Source organism: Bombus vancouverensis, chromosome 7 (genome assembly GCF_051014615.1).
Source record: "Bombus vancouverensis nearcticus chromosome 7, iyBomVanc1_principal, whole genome shotgun sequence".
Lineage (NCBI taxonomy): Eukaryota > Metazoa > Arthropoda > Insecta > Hymenoptera > Apidae > Bombus > Bombus vancouverensis.
In genome coordinates, this window is record NC_134917.1 from 14,707,765 (window position 1) to 14,729,678 (window position 21,914).

Below are 21,914 nucleotides of genomic sequence, written 5' to 3' on the forward strand. Positions count from 1 at the left end.
CTAGGTAAAAGTATAAAAAAAAACATACTGTTTTCTGACATCTAATGTTACTAAAAATAAAGCTGCTTGACTATACTGTATTTCTTTAATTTTTCTGGCAATTGCTTTTTTATCTTCGTGACTTTTTGTACTTGCTAATCGTCTTGGTTCTCCCTGTAAATGTAAAATTATCAGATTATTAGATATGAGATACTATCCACAAAATATACCAAGATATGTAAACTTTGGGCAATGCTTACTCCGATGCTTTCATAAAATTTCATAAATTCGGTCTCGGCGATATGAATATCGTGAATGATGACCGTTAATATATGCAGTAATTCCCGCATTTCTATAAGGCTACTGTTGTATAATCTGTGTAGGTACTCTTCTGTACACAGCTGCGATCGTATCGGCGGGTTTACTGTTTTTAACGCTTCTATCTGTTTTCGAATAGATTCTAATAGCGCTCCAAATAGGACATCATCGAAAAACTTTGCAAATTCTTTTTGATAACGATGCCCTTTATCTTTGTATTCGACCATAAGTTTAAGGCACTTTATCACGGTCATTCTTTCAGAGTAATAAAATTCCCAAATATCGTCGATCAATGCTTTCATCGATGTAAAATCTATAAGTTGCGATGCGAAAGTTTCCGCGCAATTTCGATACTCGTATTTTATAAAATTACATACTAAATCCCATGTAATTATGGCGTCTAAATTCTAGAAAAAGAAAAAAAGAAAACAGAATGAATCGATCATTTTTCACGATAATTAAGGAAAGAAAAATTGGATGCAAAAATTTATTTGTAATACATACGAGAAGTGGAGCCAGTTTACTAATTAATTCGTACATTCTAGGGGATGGATCATTTTTGGGAATGTTTTGAAGCGATGCTTCGGTATATGGCTTAAAAAATAATAGCCCTTCTTTAAGCAGTTTAGTTTCCTTTTTAATTTCATCTTCTACTAATTGTTTTTCACACCGGCACACCGTATCCGATATTAAAAACCATAATTCCTTGCAATAACTTATATTCCATATAACATGAATTCGTCATTCACGACAGTGATAATATGAAAAAGATTCATTTTTATGAAGCAATAGAAATAGCAAAGATTTCATTAATTAAATAAAATTTCAAATATTATTTACTTACGGTAAACTTCCTACGGTAGGTACTTCCATCTTCAATACATTCATTTATGTAAAACATGTAAAATGTGTTAAAAATTTCTTATAAGATACTTAAGGTATACGAAATTTAACTAAATATACCATTTAAACATCCTATTTATTCCTATTTTACTAACATGTCTTTAAAACTACTATTATAAACAACGACCGAGACCTAACCTCAATCGGCATATAAAGTCTTTCGTCTGATACCAACGTACGAGTTTTCGGTTAATTGGACGATAGATTTGTATATTCCTGAAACGATGATGTACTAGGGATTTTAGGTTAGTTTATGTTGGTCGCACTGTCATAGATTTCCCGCCAAGAAGTGGCGCGTAGTTACAATTATGGCTTCTCGTTAGTCGAATGAAAGTGATTCTTTCTGGAAAGTTTGTAATTTTTGTACAGAAATTAATGTTGCTAGTATCAGGAAGCAAGTATACCTGATAATATTTATTTTATCATAATTTTAGGGGATGTTGAGTGATGTCCAAGAATTATCTTGCAGTGGTGTCGCTCGTTTTAATTAATTTTCACGGATGAATAAGTAGTACACTGTGCTATTGTGTGAACGTCAATTTTCGTCCCAGGCAAAAATGAATAAGATCGAAGGAATCATTTCTGTTAGAACCGTACGCAATATTCTTGTCGTAGTAGCCATTACGTACCGAGTTAAAATCGTCTATTTTGCGTGTAAATCATGATATTTCTCATATTACAGTAACTGACTAGATTACAGTAAAATATGCATATGTTATTCTAAACACAACGAAGATTCGTAGTTCGTAAAGATACGAGCGGCAGGAGTTGGTACCCAATAGACATTAGGAATAAAGATTGGGTTTGTAAGACGTGCGAAAGAAAAATCAGTCTCAAGAGAGCGAGATAGAAAGAAAAGAGCACTGTTACAGAGATAGATGTCGGATGCATTTGTTACAGTTAATACCTGTAACTAGGTATAAGAAAGTTGGCAACTGGCTTATCACGCTGGTTACTGGTCGACGGCGGATCATATATTTTTTCTTCTTATACAAGCTTGTTATCCATCAAAAGAAGCTGGTAATTTTGTCCGCTACAAACAATGAGCTTTTCGGGGCAATACCGACCTGCCGATACGTTTGAGGTTTATGGTAAGTAACAAATGTCGAATCGGTTATCGTTAACGCGAAATCAGAAATTTACATGAAAATAAAAATAACATGAAAAAAAGTGCGTAGGTGTCATGACAGCTGCTGTAGAAGAAACGAAACGAGATCGTTTCGATAGAACAGTAGCAGGTGAAGAAGTGGTTCGCAAGGAAAGAAGTGGCGTTAGAGCGCCGACGCGAGACGTCGAAACGGCCGACGCCGCGTCGTAGACACCGATTGTTCGTCAGTGCACGTTCGTCTTGAACACAGAGCGAATCGGGTGTTACGTTGTCGACGGAAAATTACGTTTTGTTCGGTTGTGCACGATGTTGTTGCTGCCAGCGTGAGTGCATCAACGGAGGAAACTGTACATTTATCGGGATTACTATGCGACCTGCTACGCATCATTCTTGTAAATATCTCTATTTTTTCGACAATCGGTTACTTTTCGAATCGATGAAACACACGGGACACGCGTTTTCGCGATCCGTTTGTTCGACGACCGATTTGCCCTTCTCCATATTTTGCGTATTTTATACGATTAATAAGCTACAGTACGCGACATCTTGTAAATTGTTTCGTTTCTTCGTACTTTATATTCTCAGAAGCCCTTTCTTACAGAATTTTTCTTGACGAAAGTGAAGTTTCATTCGAGCATTGACGGAAAGCTCGTACGACGATTTTGATACCGATCGTTTAGCTCGATGTTTCATCCGCGATATTCGAAAGTATCTTATAAACGTAAAGCGTGAAATCATTGGGGAACGTAACAACAGCGAACAGGTTCAGGGGGCTACGAACAAGTCGGCGAATATTTCATTTCGAGCTGCTCCCGGACGTGTTTGTTTCCATAATGTATGTACGTCGCGATTCTTGTTACCGTGGATGCATCCGTCGGGAAATACAACCTCGAGTACGTACAGTATTCTCTGACGCGTACGTAGCATGTACATGGTGCGCGTTAAAAGTATTTTCGCGTTTAATAGGACTTCCCGAAATTCCAGAATGTTGCACCGCGTATGCGGCACTGCGGTTCTCCGAGCTCTTGCTCGGTGGCCTCTTACTCTCGTAATTTAATTGCGTGATCGCAACGCAAGGTGATCGAGCTTGCTCGCAATCGTTTGGATTGCGGTGCGGCGATCTGAAATTAATTTCGTGTTTGCCCGTTACGTCAGCTCGATTCGCCAAATCTATGGGTTTTTTCTTTCGAGAACGCCTTCGATATTACTCGATTACCGGGCAGAAAATCTTTCGGTTACGAGTGGGAAAATAGCTGAACGCGATTAGCGACGCCGGCGTACCTGGCCAATAAACGATAGCGCGAATAACCCTGATTGCGAGAACTTCTATCTCCATTATTTTGCGTTTCTGTTTATTATTTTGATGACTGATTAAGATCAAATTTCTGTTTGCCTTCAACCAAACGGAAATTTAGCGCGTTAATCGACGCGACGATAAACGATCCCGAATTGTAATGTAAATATTTCCAGAGTTTGGAATCGCGCGCCAATCTAAAGGTACGCCGGCATGATTGTTTCTCAGTTTTCGTATTTCGAGCGTAATGCGTAGTTGAAAAGCGCGTGTTTATCGTTAGAACGACGAGGCTGGACCGGAGTGTTTTTATTTAACGCTAATTCGAAAAAGTCCGTGACAAAGACGAAACGTGTTTTCTACACTGTAAGAGACAGGGAGAGGGGGGGGGTGGGGCTCTGCGTTGGAATCGGTAACTCGATCCTCGCGTAAAACACAAAGTTTGTTCGTGGCGAGACAACGATAGAACATGTGTCTAGGTGTGCGGTTGACGAACCGGAGCTGAGATGTACGTCCTGGCGAATCGTTTCGCGATGAACTGATCTCGCGATTCGAGGGACGACGTTTTCTGGTCGAGTCCGTGATCGTGCGTGGCTGCCAGGACAAACAGGGACGAGATAAAGAACGAAGAAGAAAGCGGCGGAGGAGGAGGAAAAATGAGGGCCTCGTTGCTGTTGCTGGGGGGCATCGTGGTATTCTCGCTCGCGGTCGCGAGAGCTCTCTCCTGCGTATGTTCGCCCTTCGAGTGTGACATTCTCACCGACGACGACTGCCCCGGAGGCCTCACTTGGGATCCCTGCAGGTAAGCCACGCGCCAGTTTCTTTTCCTCGCTAATTCTCAGGTAACTAACTCTTCCGGAATTCTCAACGATTCACGCGATTTTAATAAGCGTACGTTATAGCGCGCAAGATACGGATATTGTACGTAGCATTGTAAATAATCTCCGTGGTATAGCGACAGTTGTAAGTCATCGGTATTCAGAGCTACGTAGAACGCGTCGGCTCTTACCAAAGATTCGCCCGTTCCACACTATTCGCCCGAATATCCAAACCTTAATACTCGCCCGATTTTACGATCATAAAATTATTATACGGCAATCGAGCTTCTTCGGAATCGTGTCTACATCCCTGGCGCTGGTTTATTCTTCGAATTAACGTCTGTCACGAGAAAGTGCACGATCGTTTCGTTTCTGTAACTTGCCACTGCTCTGAAGGTTGTCGCGCATACGAACGGTTCTTTCCGCGTTCTTCGCGCTCTTCCGATCGGTTAAACTTTCGACTCGCTCCACTCGTCAGCCAACAATTTTCTTTCAACAGCCACGACTTACACATAGGAAACATGTTACAGGCATCGTTAATCACATCCGCCAACCAAAAACCAATATTTAGCTTTTTCTCCTCTTCCTGTAAACAACATTCGACATTTTCGCGCGTCTGTCGTATTCATCGAGAGATCCCGTGCAATTAAAATCCCTAGTAAAACAGAGATTCCGGTTCCTTTTTCAACGAAGAGGAAAAAGTTCTGCTCTTTGTTACGCAGCGTTCTTTGTCAGGTGAATTTTATTCCGGTATTAGCGGCGCACTGATGAAAAATAGCGTTTGATAAAGCGAAGCTTGAATATTCAAACTAGGAGTGAACAAAAGCGTCAGTCATTGAAATTTCATGCCGTTTTTTGCTTGCACGTTCGATCGACCAGCGAATCGATCGTTTTCCCCCCATAACACCATATTTTTTCCCCACGCAGCGGTAAACAATAAATCGATCAGCACTACGATTTATAATATTCATTAATCTATAATAATTGTCCTGTGGAAATTCGAACGCAAACAACATCCGATTGAAATTCTTCCTTTTCCTTGAGTAAGACCTTCCATGGGTTAACGATGCAGCCCTCGTTTGTCAAATTGAAAATGCGAAGATTGAATTCGCGACGGATCTTCTCCATCTGCAAGGGCTGTGAGGTCGTTTTGAATTCGATACGCGTAGCTAACGTTTATCACGACGAGGAATTCTCGGTGAGTCCTTTAGGTAAAGGGAATTACTGGGACGGGATGGGACGCGATGCGATGGTTAAAATCGAGCTCGAAGACGTAAACGGAAGGGTAACATTCCGGTAAACGAGATATTTTAAGGCGAAGGATCTGCGTTCTAGATTTTGCACAGGGTAAACAGTTCACGATCCTCGAGTCTTTCTTTCGAAAATGAAATTCGCCGTATTTCTGTTCATATTCGTAGTCTCTCGTATTGGTAAATTGCTCCGTGATAGCGATACGACGATCAAGTTGCGTTTTATTTCGTTGGTTATACTAGAAAAATCTCTTCTGCAAATGACTAATTATCGATAGTTAATGGCCTGCGGTAAACGGGAATCGTACGATAGCAACGTTTTTTCGCGTTACCATCCGATGACGAATCACGCGGTTTCCTTGTTCGAATGGCTCGAACGATTTAACCACGTTCGCGCGATGCAACAGACACTTTAAGATAGATTTATACTTTGTACCATACAGAAACGGTAACGTCGCACGTCTTCCGTTCGGTGACGGATAATGTGAACGGTCTCGTCTGAAACACATGTTTCGATGTTCTGTCGTGCCAGCGCCGTTCCGTACGTAACGTGTCGGAACGGATCCGCTACGCTATACGTATACGAACAGACCTATCTTACTACTCGCAAGAATGTTCGTCGGGAGTATGTAAGTTCACCTTTAAGGTCGATTTATTATTTAATCGTATTCGACGCGGAACGCACACACACAGACGCTAGTATTCGTATTGTACGTACGTTTGTCGAACGACGACATTCAATCAGTCAGTCAACACAAAGCGATTCGTAAAGGTCTATATTGGGTTGGCAAGTAAGTAATTGCGGATTTCGTCATTAGGTGGTATTGACAAGATCCGCAATCGCTTAATTGCCAATCCAATAATACCGAGCAAAAGTGTTTTTTCATTGAAGTATGTACATATGTATCATATAAGTACGTATTACATTTACCGGATTCTTCCAGTTTCCTTCCAATTTTAACCCATGCTACTCCTTTTTCTTCATTATCGTCGCCATTTCTATCTTGTTGATCGCGTAAAAAAATATAATCTCCAAGTTCAATAAGTTTTTCAGAATCCATCATTAGCGCCTGTTGCTGTTACTGTTACGTTCGAACATACGACGCACACTGTCAGCATCGACGCGTTCCGTATCCGACAAAGTAAGTTCGTTCCGATTTACACTCGATTCGATATACATTTATTGAATTATATAGGTGGCATTTTGTTCCACAACCTTTCTCCATTTTCCATCTCAACTCGAATATTCCATCCTTCCAGAAGCTCTCAGGTTTTTCGGCGGAGAACTTTCCCACGCGATTCTTTACGTCGACCAAAGTGCTTAAAAATCGGAACGAACTTCCCGAGCGACCCAATATATTACGCGAAAATGCCGGACGGTTGGACCGATACGCGTCTGTGCCGATATCATACGATACGTATAAATATTTCTACTGAAATACAAAATATAAAAAAATATTTGTCTGATCGGTGCTGAATTGATACATCCATCTCGTGTTTGCGCGGATAATATAATCCGACCTTTAATCGTAGTTCGTGCAAAGGCATTTACGAAATCGGGGAAACGCGTTCTAAGCTTTGCGCGTTACCGTATGATGTACCGTTGTGCATGTTTCTACGGCATTCGTGAGTTTCGATTTGAAAAAGCTCGTTCCACGATACAATTATACCTGCGTGTTATCCTAACGAACACGCGAGTTATCGTTTCAACGTTGAATCATCTTGTTAAACGTACACACGTTGATAACCATCTACATGGCAAATTTTTCTTCCCTTGTACTCATTCCTTTTATTCGTTCGTTTACGTTATTAAAATATATCGCGGCTCGGTACAGAAAAATCATTCGGACTTTCCGAAATTATACGATAACGATAGTAGAGATTCCGAGCGGAAAGTATTTTTCATCAAGTTTTTGTGTCACAGTAGTAAATACTTCATTGCGAGGTAAACCGGATGTAGACGAATCTTGTGTTGTATTATACCGGTTATAAAACGCGTGACGGCAAGGAAAATTGTTTCGTGGAGAGGATGGAGAGAACGCAATATAAAAGAATTGATTGCCCTCGATCCAACAATGAGACCAAGTAATAAAATTGCTCCTCGTACTCGGAAATTTTCTGTACAAGGCGCAACCGGTTCTTTCCCATTATTTTTTCCCTCCCTTTTCCCATTTCTTTCACCCTCGCTTCGTATTTCTTCCCCCCCTCTGAACCCGAGCATTCTTGATTTTCATAAAACGTAAGCGTTATCTTTGGACCGTCGATATAAAACAAGTTGAAGCTCGTTTACTTATCGCGGCTATATTACGTCTGAATTTGTTTTCCAAGAAACGAACAATACGATGCTTACTCCCATAGAGAATCGATTTATTTTAATACGCTTTTATAAATTCGCCAAGTCGTTTCTCGTCATTTCTATTACGTTATTGTTCACGCGTCGTGCAAACAAACAAAGCAGTTGTTGCAAGCTTCTTCGTGTACGAGTGAATACCCTGTAATGGTTTTCAGATGCTGCAAAGTGTGCGCTCGTGTCGAGGGAGAACCGTGCGGTGGCCTGTTTGGATTTTCCGGAAGTTGTGCTGACGGCTTACAATGTGTCATCAAAAATTTGCTGCCCAACACTCGAGAGGTGGACGAGGGAGTCTGTACAAGTGAGTGGTATCCCGATTTTATTCTCGGATTTATCAAAGTACCGTGGAATCTATTACCTTTATGCGTGGAATCGATGCCGGTCCGATAGCGAAGGAAGAATAATGGTGCGTAGATTTATGAAGCGATTTAAATCTCTTTAGGAATCGATCTTTAGAATCACGATGATTAATAACTCTTGTGCCAGTTTCTGAAACTTGTACCGATCGATTTTTATCATAACGCACAGTTCTTTCGTCTCTGCTTTTTCTTATCCTCTGCAGCGTCAAATTCGATGAAAACTCACACAGAATCACAGGTCATTTTTCTCACGACACGTACTTCGTAGAGGGTACGTTTCTAAGTACTGAATTCTACAGCGGCATGTATATGTGTATACAGTGTATTGATAGCAATCGATAATTTAGCACGGTCGATGGTAAACTTTGGTAAAACGATCGTTTCACCGAGGACATTAACGTAATGACATTTGCATCTGACGAAGGCACGAAAAGCAACGTATACGGTAGTTTTTATCCTGCATCGATACAGTTACGTTCTTCCTTTGAATACGTACGTATCCGTTATCGGTTCGTGCGATGCTTTCCAAAGTAATCGATTAATTAGAAACGATCGGAATTCATTCGTTACGTGGATATAACAACTACGATAGATATGTGGCGAGCAATCGAGAAAAAGAAGAGCCACTCGTTTGCTAATCGTGTTGAAATGACGTTAACGAGGACAACCTTTTGCGGTCGTGATTATCGACATGGGGAGGTAATAATAGTATTGCGCCAGGGACGGGTAACGATGCTTGGAAAATTTTACAAACATATTATTTCTATATTCGCGCGGTTGTAAATGCGAATGTAATATAAATTTATTTGCTCGTAATATCACGACACACGATTTAGAATACAAATTGCGTCGTAAACATTATCACGGTGTAAACGTTCGCGACAGTTGAAAAACATTTGGCAACTTTCCATATCCCGTTAAAAGTCTGGTCGTTATGCGCCAACTACGGCCGTCAAGTTTTCGAATTCGGCCGAATTTCTATATCGTTTTAAGCGGCCTTTCGAGGCAAGTAAAGCAAAAGCGTAGCTTAGGATACATCTTACGAAGTCAATCGATATCGATCTATTCGTCTCGAGCTTTCAAAGAAGCGACTCTTTTGTAAGTTCTATAAACGCTTCTCGTAAGTTCTCGTTTCCGACGAGTAGGTTACCTCGAGGGTTGGAGGATGGTGCGCGATAATAAGAATTGATTTCAAACGAGCATTTACAAGCCGTGCTTCGCTCGACATTCTCTACTAGCGTTTCGTCGCGGCGCACCTTCTGCGACGATGTTTCGTGGTCTTTCGTATTTCAGCTGTTTGCCAATTAACAGTTGCGCACACCTACAAACGATACAAGAGCTTTATCTCGTTTCCATGGAACTCTGCCAACTCTAGTCTCCTCTTCTTTTGACTTTACCTTTTATTTCCCCTCTTAGCTTCGACCTACGGTCCCTTCGTTGAAACTTCTTAACTTTCGACTTTGAGCAACTCGAGCCATGACTGTGGACCCGGTTAGATACGAACGAGGCAGCTCCAGCCGCGAATTTAATTGAACAATTTTTCCGCTGCTACTCCGCGTTGTTATTACTTTGTCTCGTGTCTCTAGCGAGGTTAGCAGAAGAAGATAATAGAGGAAACTTTGAAAAAAAGAAAATAAAAGAGAAAAGAACAAAAATCTTGGATTTGGTACAAAGAGAGAAACTAGAACCGCGTTGTTTGAAAAATCTTGAGACACGAACAAAAAGATTCGAACGTTTAAAGTTATTCGGTATCGTCGCCAGATATATGCGTTAGGGTCGTGATCGTAATTTTGAAGTCTTACATAAGTTGGAGGAATAGCCAGGTACCTGTTTTGGTAGCCGTGCCTCATCGTGGATTCTTCCGAACATTGCAATCGTCGTGTTATACCCAACCTGGTTTACTATGTACGTTTGTAAATGGCAACGAGTCGATTACGCGTGACAGCGGCTCGAGTTGCTTCTAAGAGTCGAACGTGATCGGTAACCTTGTAAACTGGCAGCTGCCTCGATAGCAAAAACTCGTGTACGATCGCGTGGATCGCGTTAACATCTCGATATCATAATTATCGTTCAATTTATTTACTTAGATCGAGTACGGGACGGATCCTTTGATCCGAAGGTTTACGAGTAGCAGTCACGCAAGCGAAACAATATTACACGAGCAAGATTAAACGAGGAGCTGACTAAACGCGCAAGGTAGCATAATAATAGAAACAAAGTGTAAGAGCGAAATAATGATAATAATTTTGCTAATGCCATTCGATGATACAATAGAATAAGATAAAGTGGTATAAGGTAGCGAAAGGAAAGGTAAGAGAGAAAGGAGGAAAATGTTAAATGGAACCACGAACAGTCATCGGAGTGGCGCGCTTAAAAGAGTTTGGACAGCTAATAACGAAGTAAATATCAGTGATTCCTTATTTGCAGTCATTAAGTTTGCGTATCCTAATCCTGCAGTGCCTTGAAAACCGTTGTTTTCGCAGAACGATTTGTCTTCTCCGTTTGTAAGTAAAATCAGCGCTTTTCAATTCCGAAGCGCCGTCATAATTGAAAGAGTTCCTCTTGTTAATGGCGAAAGAAAATAAAGGAGCGATTGTACTCGAAATCTCTTTCCTTTCGATCGAACGCTCTTCAGATTCGAGATCCAACAGCTCATGAACGCTTCGATACTAATTACTCGTACCATCCTCTCGTTATTATCTTAAAGTGGCAGGTAATTGAGTTACTTTGACTCAATTTCCTCGCGTTGGGAATCAAGACTATCTTGCCTTTTATAGATGTATATGAAACGTAGCTGGTCGGCGACGTTAATCCGAGAAAATGCAGTTTGAAAGAATTTGATTTTCGTTCTTTGACATGGAATACTCTTCCCTGTTCTTTTTCCGCTACTTCCTCCTCTATTTTTACCTGCGTATTACCCGTTAAACGCCACGTTCTCTCCTATCGTACCGTACTTCTATTCGGCTTGGGTTTTACTTTCCTCGTAAACAGATAATCCTATCAGACCATATAATTTATATAAATCTATTAACCTTTTGATTCGCTGCAGCCTTTGGGAAAGTTATAAATCAATTTTCACGACCATTCAATCTATCGCAAGATCCGAAAGTCTCGTTGGAAACCGTTTAAGAAAAGAGCTGCGCGTACACTTTGGTCGCGAATATGCATGCCTCCGTGAATTTAAGTCGATGCATATGCTCCGGTACTTGACGTGGAAGCTCAGGTACTCAGTATTCATGGAATATCGTTGCTCGAACGTAAGAGGTCGTGACGAGGGGAATAGAGGGAGACGAACAAATTAGTTTAGGTCCTTTATATTTACATTACCGTGCTTTCATTTAAAAACCGCTGGCACAAGCACGCACGCATCGTAAAACTCCAACTTAGGTTTCGCGGTTCGTAAGCTTCCTCGGTAAAATCCTTTCGCTATCGTTTCGTAGTTTTAAATAGGGACAATAGAACGAACACGAACTCTGTGAGCATGTAATCCGTACTAACGAAACCGATCACATGGAACACGAATGGAGATATACGAAAGAGGAAAAATAAGCATGGATATAAAAACCGCGAAGAGGAGAAAACGGTGAAATTTTTACACGTTTGAAACTTTTCCGCTCGTGGAACGTTATTTAACGTAGATGAGAATAATTCATTGCACCGCGTATATTTATTTCATCGTTTGCAGGGAAAAATTTCGTTCGACATTATGGAACGCGTGCAGTTGCGCATATTTTATCCGCTTGGTATCCAACGTGCCTACCGATAGCCAAGTCAGATAGAACCCAATGTACGTTACATCGATTTGTATAACGTGCAACTCAATTAACCAGCGTGATTTACTTTAGCGATCTGCGAGCGCATTTCACGCGACACCTCAGATTATTATTGCAGCCGTACCGAAACCAATCTCATAGATCGAATTTATCGCACTCTCGGATACTTTCTACGTTCGAACGATATTTTTCTCCATTGTTTTTGCCTGTAGGTTTATTTAGCGAATCGCGATGTTCTTGCGAATGAACGATCGATCGTTTCGACGAAATAAAATGAAAATGGAGAGAACACGCGATTCAAGCAAGTTCGCGGTATCTTGGATATTGTATAATTCATCGATGCGATAACTCTGTGGTAAGATTGCCAGTTGTAGTTTTATTCGCGTCTGGGATTCGAGAGTACGCGTACGTCGTAAAACGTAATGTTTAAACGGATAAAGATCCATCGATAAGCGTAACTTATCCGAAATATCGGACGAAGGAAAGGACGAGCGCGGATAGAATTGGGGTTGCTGAACAAACGACGAAGCGTAAAAGGGAAGACGATCATTATCTCGCGGTAGGACGCGTTGTAGTCCATTGAAACGAGAACAAGTCTGTCTCGACGATCTCGGCGTGGTTAAGGAAAAAGAAGGGAAAGAATGGGAAAGACGGTAGAAGATATCTGAGCATTTACGGACCATTTCCTCGCCGTTGCTCATAATGACGTTATTGCCTTTTCGAGGTTGGCTGGAGGTTGGTGGTAAAACTGTATCTGAATTCGTTAACCACAGACATTATCGGTTTTCGGTCGACGTAGCGGACATGTAAATTCATCTGAATTAGCCAGTACTCGCGACAAATATTACGTTCCTTTTTGCCACACGTTACACAGGAAAATCTGTAGGAGAATTTCGAGAGGAAGGTTCAATTTGTTGCTCGTTTCTACCAACGATATCAAGCACGCGTCTCGTGCATTACCGGACTCATCCGCTTCTGACCGTTGCGATGAGAATGTGTCACGTACGAATGTCGTATACGTAGATTTATGTTTTCTAAAATCGTCATATTGTCGACAGCATTCAACGACGTCCTTGACGTTGAAAGCATTTTTAATCCCTTTGTGTGCATTGCATTTCGTTTAGATGATATCGAGTCTGTCGGACTCATCGGCTAGACGTGCCGTGTGCCGTTGCTGTTATTCAGAGAAACGCAAAGGGAAGCTTCACGTTCTTTTCCATTTTATTAAGAAGATAGAAGCGGACAGATGCTTTTCCTGCTTCGGCCAGTTATTATTTCCCTGTAAATGCAGGCTGCGCTGCATCCAGTTACCTAGCCTTTATGTAATTGCTTGTTGCAGTGGCCCATTTTTTTAAGCGTCCTAACATTCCACTTCCATAGTTTTTCTATAGATATACGTATAGGTAAAAATTCGAATCGGAGAAATCCGTGAATTTGCCTTCGTACGATAACTCGAGGCAAGGACACTCGCGCATCCATAGTGTATAGGCACTTTATACGGATCTTGTTCTACGATCTACGATACTCGTATATCCTTGGAAAGAGAGAAGACACGGCAGATCGGCTCTGTACAATCGTACAGCGTGATGGTTAAGTAAACGACGTTAAATAGTTCGTTTTCTTCTTTTTATACGACTATGGATTAAAAATTAGATTATGCAGGCTCGAGTAAGTTTTGTGGTGAAATATTGACCGTAACATTATCTGCACGAGCCACGTATCGTATAGCCGTGTATGTGCGTACGTGTATACGCATACATATATAAACAGCGTGTACGCATCGTTTGCATGGTCGCAAAGTGATATCGAGCTCGATTAACCAGCACGAGCACGTCGTACCCTCTTACGAGTAAGGCGAGATCCTCGGTCAGCCATGAACAACGTTTATGCGATAAATTAATCACAACACTTCAAAGCTCTGCTGTACGAAACATAATTGCGCGAGCGCTTAACAAACGCTACAGGGAAAGTTGAGTTTTTAAACGAATTTCATGTCCTGTACCGTCCGCTTCACCGTTGTAAGTTTCCAAGCTGTTGTCTGCTCAGTCTATGGTACCAGCCTATTCGACCGAAAGTTTCAATTATTTCTTTACCTATTTATTTATTCGTGTATTTATTTATTTACGGGGAAAAATAACGCATTTAGAGTAAACGCATTAATACGAAAGTATCACGTATTAAATTCATAAAAATACATAGACGCCGATTTATACAGGTAAAATTCATTAAGGACAACGAATCAATAATTGTTGATTAGAACACGGAACGAGATACGAGAAATTCTTAATTACTAGATTGAAAGAAGATATCAATTATATATATATATATATTTATGAGACTCGGTTAAATTTCGCGAATTTTTAAGCGTCGCTGCTCCAACTATATTTACATATTTATACTTCCAAGATTCTTTCGTAACGAGAGTCCTATTAAAACCAAAAGCACCGTGTTTACTCGGCGTGAATATGGGTTACTACTTAAAAGAACGTGGAACGGCTCTTTCATAGGAGTTGCATGCCTGTGTCGATGGAAACCGAAGGAAGTTTGGCAAACGATAACGTGGTATACATTCGGTAAAGTTCTTTGCCACGGACCGTGACTAATTTCGCAGAAAAGTTTCGATGAAACTGATAGTCGCTAGACTGCGAGGAAATTCTATAGAATTTAATAATCATCGCCGGGATCTCATAGAGATCTGTTTTTAATCACGGTATGCCGAAATTACGAAACGACGAATCTGACTTTTCACCAGTTGTTCTACGTATACGTGTAATATCGTTGCGCCGTTCAACCAATGCACCGCAGAACTACCGTGAGAAAGAAATCGCGAGAATTTGCGAGCGTTCTTATCGAATCTTACATGACGTAGTATCTGTTGGTACCGGAACACTGCATTATCTACGTAATGGAACTGCATTACGAAATACTTTCGTCGAGGATTTCAACTAAAACCACCCTAGATAATTGAAGAACGTCGTTGCATAAAACAATTTTCAAGCAATGTTCCGTGGCAACATGGAAGCAAAGAGAAAACCGATTGGTAAGTCCGTTGATCCTTGTTTGGTTTCCCTCGATGAAGTTTCCTACGAATATGTTGGTGTTCGTAGCGAGACGATAGAGAAATAACAGTTAGCCAAAAACGGTGAAGCTTCGGCTTTGGAAAATCTGCGGAACGAATGGAAACGATCGGTCGAGGAAGGTGTGCGAAATATTTAAGCTGAAATACGAATCACAGCCTGAAAATGTGAATGCTTCTTCTCTTTCTTTCGTTTATCGCGAAAAATCTATAATCGCTGGCCGTTTTTGCATCGGTACACGGAGTGCAATGAACGCTGGCGTAGAAAAAAAGCTGCTCGTCCTCGTTCGTTGTCGAGGGGATGCATACATGCGTCACGAGTACACGCTTCAGGCTCTATGTCTTATGCAGTAGCGTAACGGAGATGATTCGCTTTTCAGAAGAAAATCCTTAGCGCGAGAACACCATGCATTTTGGAACGGTGGAAATGGCGTCGAAGCGCGACGACGACCGGGCCGATGGTAGCGGCGGGTCTTTAAAGATGAATTCGTTTAACTCCCCTGCCACGGCTCGTCATTCTCGAGTATTTTTTACTTCAACCGTGAGTTCGTACTGTGGCATTACGTAAACCTTCGGATGACTGCTTTTCCACCGTACAGTAGTCATTCTGCGAGATACATTGTACCGTAGCTGTTGAAATAGTGCGAGCAAGTTTACAACGCGGTGCCGTCGTGCACCGTGTTTCCTTCAAATATTCATAAACGAGACGATGAAACGCGCTAAACTCCATTTACTCTTGGCGACGCGACAGTTCGCGCGATTCCTAAAGCGTTTCACCGTGGTCTGTGCACACGCGATAACTTCTCTATCCTCGCGAACGCGTATTATAAATATTTGAAACGACACAGTCTGATAAAACGTCGTTGCTGTCGACGACAGATGGTAAAAAGATTGGGCGCGGCGCGCGGTACAACACTGCGTGAAAGAGCTTGCTCGCAATTTCGATGTTTGATCGCTTTTACGCGCTTTGCTTCGCGCCCGATTTACCAGCAACGACGGACAATGAGAAACCATTTTTCCTTTTTAACGAACGCGCCAACCTTTTCTAGAAAAAGAGTTCACGTTTACGCGCGCTACTACGTCGAAAACGTTGCTTTGTCGAAAAGAGTAATGTACCGAGCGCGCGTATTCGCTTTTAAACCTACCCTTAACATTTTGTCACCGAGTACAGTGTAATTACGAAGTCGAGTCCGGTATGCTAAAAAAAGAGGAACGCGCATATTAAGCTTGCTTTTATGACAGAGAATATTACACGAACGCAAAGTTATATTTTTCCCTCGCTGGCTAATTTAGCAATAAAACGTAGAATTTCCAACAGGCCCGGCCGCGTCTCGCGAATATCGTAATAATATCGCGATGGATCGATTTTAAGGGCGCTTGCAGAATACCAGTATCGAGGCTGATTCCGTTTAATTGCCCCGAAGAAAAAGATAGCGAACCGATCAACAACATTGAAACGAAATCGCGGCGGTTCACATATCGATGTTGGATATTCGATTGCCTGGTAAGGCCGCAATAAAATCGCAAGGGTCGCGAGTAATAGTCGGTCTGTGGTCGATGGCAGGCTTCGAGTCGGCCATCGAGGCGACTCAACGTCCATACCGGGAAACCTCGTTTCGAATCAAATAAACGAAGAATAGTCCATTTCCAACGACAGATGTTCTTCCGTTCAGGTGCATATAGATCGCGGCTGTATGCATGCCACGCGTCGAATATCACCGTCCGTAATAGCCTCTGGTATAAACAGTAGTTTACATCGCGTCACATCGGTCCGCACGAGTTTGCCTCGCGCAGTTATACGTTACATTATACGTACACCTATGTTATATATTACCTTTATATATGTATTTACACAGCGAGGGACAAGAGTATTCGTACATTTTTTAGAACGGAATAACTTTTTTACAATTTTTTTTTTTTTTTTTTAAGGGGTTGAAGCGAAGTTTTTTAGTTCTTTGGATGGCGTGTAAAACATTTATTGAGAAAATCGTAATTGGTCGGAATAGCGAAGAAAATAGCAAAGGTCGGTTTTTTGCGAGTTTTTCATCCGGGTCCCTAATGAAAATTGAAACAACGCGCTTCGAAGAGGCACGTCAGGTATGCAGGATGTAACAGAATACGCGGAATCCACAGCGAGAGTTGATCGTACACCTAGAAACGATGAAAACGGTTCACATAAACGTACGATTTATGAGGTACTTCGTTTATGAGGTACAACCAATTTCGTGACGCCTATTGGAAATGTCGAAATACCAAGGTCTCGGAATGGAACGAGCTTTCCAACGAATTTTGGAAACACCAGTAACCGGCCATAGTGTAACCGGACCGTGTAACCGGAACAGTGTAAGATAACAAGACGTCTACGAGTTTACTTTGAAACGCAAGGTGGTCGTTTCGAGCGTCCTCTGTGTAGCTAATTAAACGACAAAAGAATCGTAACAGAAAATTCGTTATATCACATAAACGAAGACGGATAGGGTATGCGTATGACTGTATGAACTGTTTCCATTGCTTTTAAGTGTACAATCAGCTCTGGAAATGGTTGACACATGTTCTGTCACATCCTGTATGTATGCGGAAAATTGTATGCAAATCGGTTAATGTGGGAACAAGCGGCAGGCGTCGAAAGATGTAAAAATGATCAGATTTGGGACCGAAAGTCGCGAAAAATTGCAGTTTTCACCGTTTTTAATCGTTTGTTGCTTACAACGATGTTAACCGATTTCGATGAAATTTTCAACATGTATATAGCTGGTGTACATCTTCCAAATGCGTAGCTCAAATTTTCATTACAAGCCCAGATTAAATGTCGTTAAAAGCGACAGTTACATTTTTTTTTGCGCGCGCTAGTCCGATCGATAGCGATTTTTTTGTCAAAAAACTTTTTACCCTACATATTTCTTCATCTATCGAACCAATCCTCTTAACTTCTCGAAAAGAGGCTCAAGTCGTTTGGTGCTATTTTAAAAAAAGTTATTCTGTTTCGAAGAGTGTACGAGTAGTTTTGTTGCTCGCTGTATATATGTACATGCAGGTACGCACACAGGTATACATGTATGTTTTAACCTATGTGTACGTATACAATGTATCGTATGTACATTGGCGCAGTAATGCAGACACGCGAAAAAATACGTGAATCGCGTGAGTGGAAATTCTGCTTGCACGCGAATGAGGATATTTTGATTTTAGAACGGGTTTCATGTTTCGGTTCTCGTATTTTTTTTCGACTAGTTTGGTAGATGGAAAATTGCTAGCCGTGCGACAAATGTGCCCGAAATACACGCCGCTTCCAATTTGCACGGTTAAAGAACGACTCGGATTGCTCGCGAGAATCGCGGGGCGTAGTTTTCTATTCGTGTCGATTCGCGTTTCAATTCGCACGTATCGCGCGATTCGTGCGACCCACGAATCACGAACGCGTGATATTTTACCATGGCGTGGCAGAAATCTAACATCTAATACGCTCTTAGACGTTACCGTGTTCCAAGTGTCTATAGACTACTCTCTTTCTTCGTCATTCGCGCCTCACCTTTCGGGGTTCGAGATAAAATCGAAATCGTTTGAATTCGCGATCCAACGTTCGCAGAATCGTGGCGTTAACGTCGATCGAAATTAAAACGAAATACGGTGGAAGTTAGATACTTCGAAGGTAACGTTCGAAGAAAAAGCGCGTTTTATAAGCGTGGAAGAACGTGGAACCGTGGGAAGGGAAAGAATATTTATTTTGCCAGCGAGTTCTATCGAGTCGCTTCGGTACTTTTCAAAGTTGGAACGTTCGAACGCTCGAAACTTGGAAAGTCATCGGCTGATTTCCCCTTCGGTTTCGCGGTCTTTACGTCCGAGTAAAGAAGTCGTATCGCTAACGGGACGATCGCAAAGTATAGCCAAGAAGGAAAGTAAACGGAGCCGAGATTAATAAATGTACGTGACCGGATTGCGATTTCGACGAAGAAAAAGCATCGCGAGTAACTCTGTGGCCTACGTATCGGCGTACGTACGGCGAGGCAACGTAGGAAGCCCAGTTTCTCAATGTCGAGCAACAAATCTTGAGAATGGCTCGTAAGCGTACGCGCTACTTGGCTGGCATTTCTATGCGACTCTTCGTTCGCCTGTATCTACCTTTTCGTAACTGTGCGCCAAATGAATTTCGCACGAGAACGAACACACGCGCTCAAAAGTCTGTAGATCATCTCTGCTATTCGGTACGCGTTGTTCGATCGAACGTACTTCTCCATTTACGATCAAAGAAATATTTAACGTAACTGTCGGAACGCTTTCATTGCGCATCTTCCATTACCGTCCCTGTGCTCTAACGCTGTACAACCGAAAAAGCGTAGGTGTCTTCGCCCAAATACATACGCGTACTATGTACACTGTGGCTGAAAGCGCGCGCTAGCTATCTCTGAAAGGGGAAGAGAAAAAATGGAAAATCGGATGGAATCGCGTCGATTAAGATTGTAGGTTTTCGATCGGTGCGTATCGGCGAGCGACGTCATAGATAGAAGGTAAATAGATTTGCAAACGCGGATGTTGTTTAACGAAAGGCGGGGAAGAATACGCGTAATCACGCGAACATAAACGGTCGATACAGAAATCGACAAAGGAGATATTGTGGCAGGTATATGGCGACTTTCGCCCGTGCGATAGACAGAGCGAATACTCGCTTACTTTAAGAAGGATAGAGTAAATAAGTTGAGCGAAGGACTCGTTGTGTACGCTGAGTTGCGAGGTCTATAGGCAGTCTGTCGGTCTGTATACGACTGCAATCGATTACTTGCTTTATTTCGCGTAAGCCGCTGGGACTTCACCGAGCTGTGTGCGATTACATTGGCAGCCGCGTTGCGTTGGTGTACGAGCGTGTGCGAATGCGCCGGTGCGCTCGCGTGCGCTGCAGGATATCAGACTGAGTGATGTGCAATTCGTGACATTACGTGAATCGGTAGGAGACAGCAGATTCGAAGCGAGAGATACACGATGTTATAACATCGATGGATGCACGGGATGACCTGAATGCATCGCATGGATTTTGCGATTTTATATCTGATAGGATACTGATCGAGAGAAAGCAAACACGCAACTGCAATTTTTACCGTGTTGTGGATGTCTCTATCGTCGAACGTATCGCGCCTGTGTTCGCATTCTATTCTATCCCGGTTTCGATACAAGTCGCGTGTCTTGACGCCTGTCCGATCACGCGATCAAAAACGATCCATCTCATCGTTAAAACTTTAAACGGTGAACGGCTCAAGGGAATCTCTGCTTTTTTCAAACGCGTTATTTCGAATTCCGCGGCAATACAACGCCAGTTTTCAACCTACTTTCTGCGAATAGCACGAATCGTAAGAAAAATTTGCTCGATTTACAGTCGATACGTATCTATATGTATATGCGTCAACGAATCTCGTAACGTTCGTATCGTTACTCTTTCCGCCAACGTCGGGATGTTTCATTGAATTTACTATAATTTTCTGTACTACCGTGCGTTACGTATGCTGTAAAAACAAGCTCGCTTCTTTCCGATAGCTGTTCTTTGTGACTGGAAAAATAAGGGCTTGGAAACGGAACGTCTACTTCGTAAGTAGACAGTGGTTGTGGAAAATTTATGATCTCGATGGAAAATTTTCTGCATGTATGGAATAATATCCGGTGGCTGCCCGAGGAACCGACCCGTTTTTGTCGTCCCGCCGTGCAACAAATACGCGTAATTTATCCCTCGCTAACGAATTTCGCGCGTGATTTTTCATAAAATTACGGAAAAGTCCACCCGAACTCGATTCGCAAATACGCACGTTTCTGCAAACAACGACGCGGCCTTTTCGTTCTCCCGATATTTCCCCGTTCCATTCCCAAAGTTATACTTCCGCAAACTGGAAATTTAATTAAACAAACGTAATCGCGGTAACGCGAACTAACAGATAGCGAAATGGAATTTTCCAGGGCGTCTTACCATACATCGGGCTTCGTACAGCGCTGCTCGATTCTTCGAATTAAAAGACGCTGCACGCGTCGCCTTTATTTCGCTATTTTTCCTATGAATAATTTATTCTGCAGAGATTATAGAAGAAAGTTATAGGATAAATCCGTCCGATTAGGAGTTTTGCCCGAAGCGAACAATAACGAACGTAGCTCGTAATTGTTGTAGATCGTCGATCATCGTTCGCGTGACAGGTAATGAGAACGCATAGTTTTAGTTTCCGGTTCGTTTAATTGTTACGGACGCGCACGTCGGGTCGGAAAACGGATAGCTGTCAAGCCGGACGGTGCATTCTGATTTCGCGGTTTTTGCACTATGCGCGCGGATGGGATTGAAAAAAAAGTCGCCAACTAGTGCCGGTAATTTTGCATTTTCCGTCAACGGATGATTCTGCACCGTGACTTCTGGTAAACGCGCACGGACTGATTAAGTCGTCTCTCGTTTCGCGCGTATAATTTACTTACAATTAGCTTCTGACGGAGCCATTATTTTTTATAACAGTATTTGCTTCGTAGCCAGGGACGTACATATACGTTGTCGTTGTCCCGCGCTGACGTTTCGCACAGACCGCGACGTGCGGTGAATTTTTTTTCACTCGTCCGCTGCAGGAAAATCAGCTTCCGCGAACGCAAAATATTTAACTATTGATTTTTCGCCGCGCGCGCAATACTGGCCGGTCGTAACAAAACTTGATCAGAGATAATCTCTTTGTTCT

General features: G+C 42.1%; 2 protein-coding genes across 5 annotated transcripts in view; one reads left to right on the top strand and one right to left on the bottom strand.

Annotated features, from left to right (window-relative positions):
* Nup188 (nuclear pore complex protein Nup188) overlaps positions 1 to 21,914 on the bottom strand; it is a 33,023-nt gene that overhangs the window by 9,295 nt on the left and 1,814 nt on the right. For both annotated transcript variants that reach the window (XR_013058796.1, XM_033331058.2), the window contains exons 2-5: positions 1,142 to 1,170; positions 802 to 1,012; positions 240 to 704; positions 29 to 153 (exon numbers count right to left, since the gene is read on the bottom strand). Coding sequence is in view for 1 of the 2 variants with exons in the window: in XM_033331058.2 (XP_033186949.2) it covers positions 29 to 153; positions 240 to 704; positions 802 to 1,012; positions 1,142 to 1,170 (830 nt within the window). In the remaining variant the exon portion in view is untranslated. The remainder of the gene's footprint in view (positions 1 to 28; positions 154 to 239; positions 705 to 801; positions 1,013 to 1,141; positions 1,171 to 21,914) is intronic.
* cmpy (crimpy) overlaps positions 2,526 to 21,914 on the top strand; it is a 155,014-nt gene continuing 135,625 nt past the window's right edge. The window contains exons 1-3 of one of the 3 annotated variants that reach the window (XM_076620058.1): positions 2,526 to 2,700; positions 4,079 to 4,401; positions 8,176 to 8,318. In XM_076620058.1, the coding sequence (XP_076476173.1) occupies positions 4,256 to 4,401; positions 8,176 to 8,318 (289 nt within the window). In that variant the 5' untranslated portion in view covers positions 2,526 to 2,700; positions 4,079 to 4,255. The remainder of the gene's footprint in view (positions 2,701 to 4,078; positions 4,402 to 8,175; positions 8,319 to 21,914) is intronic. The other 2 variants (XM_033337771.2, XM_076620059.1) reach the window with 2 other exon arrangements.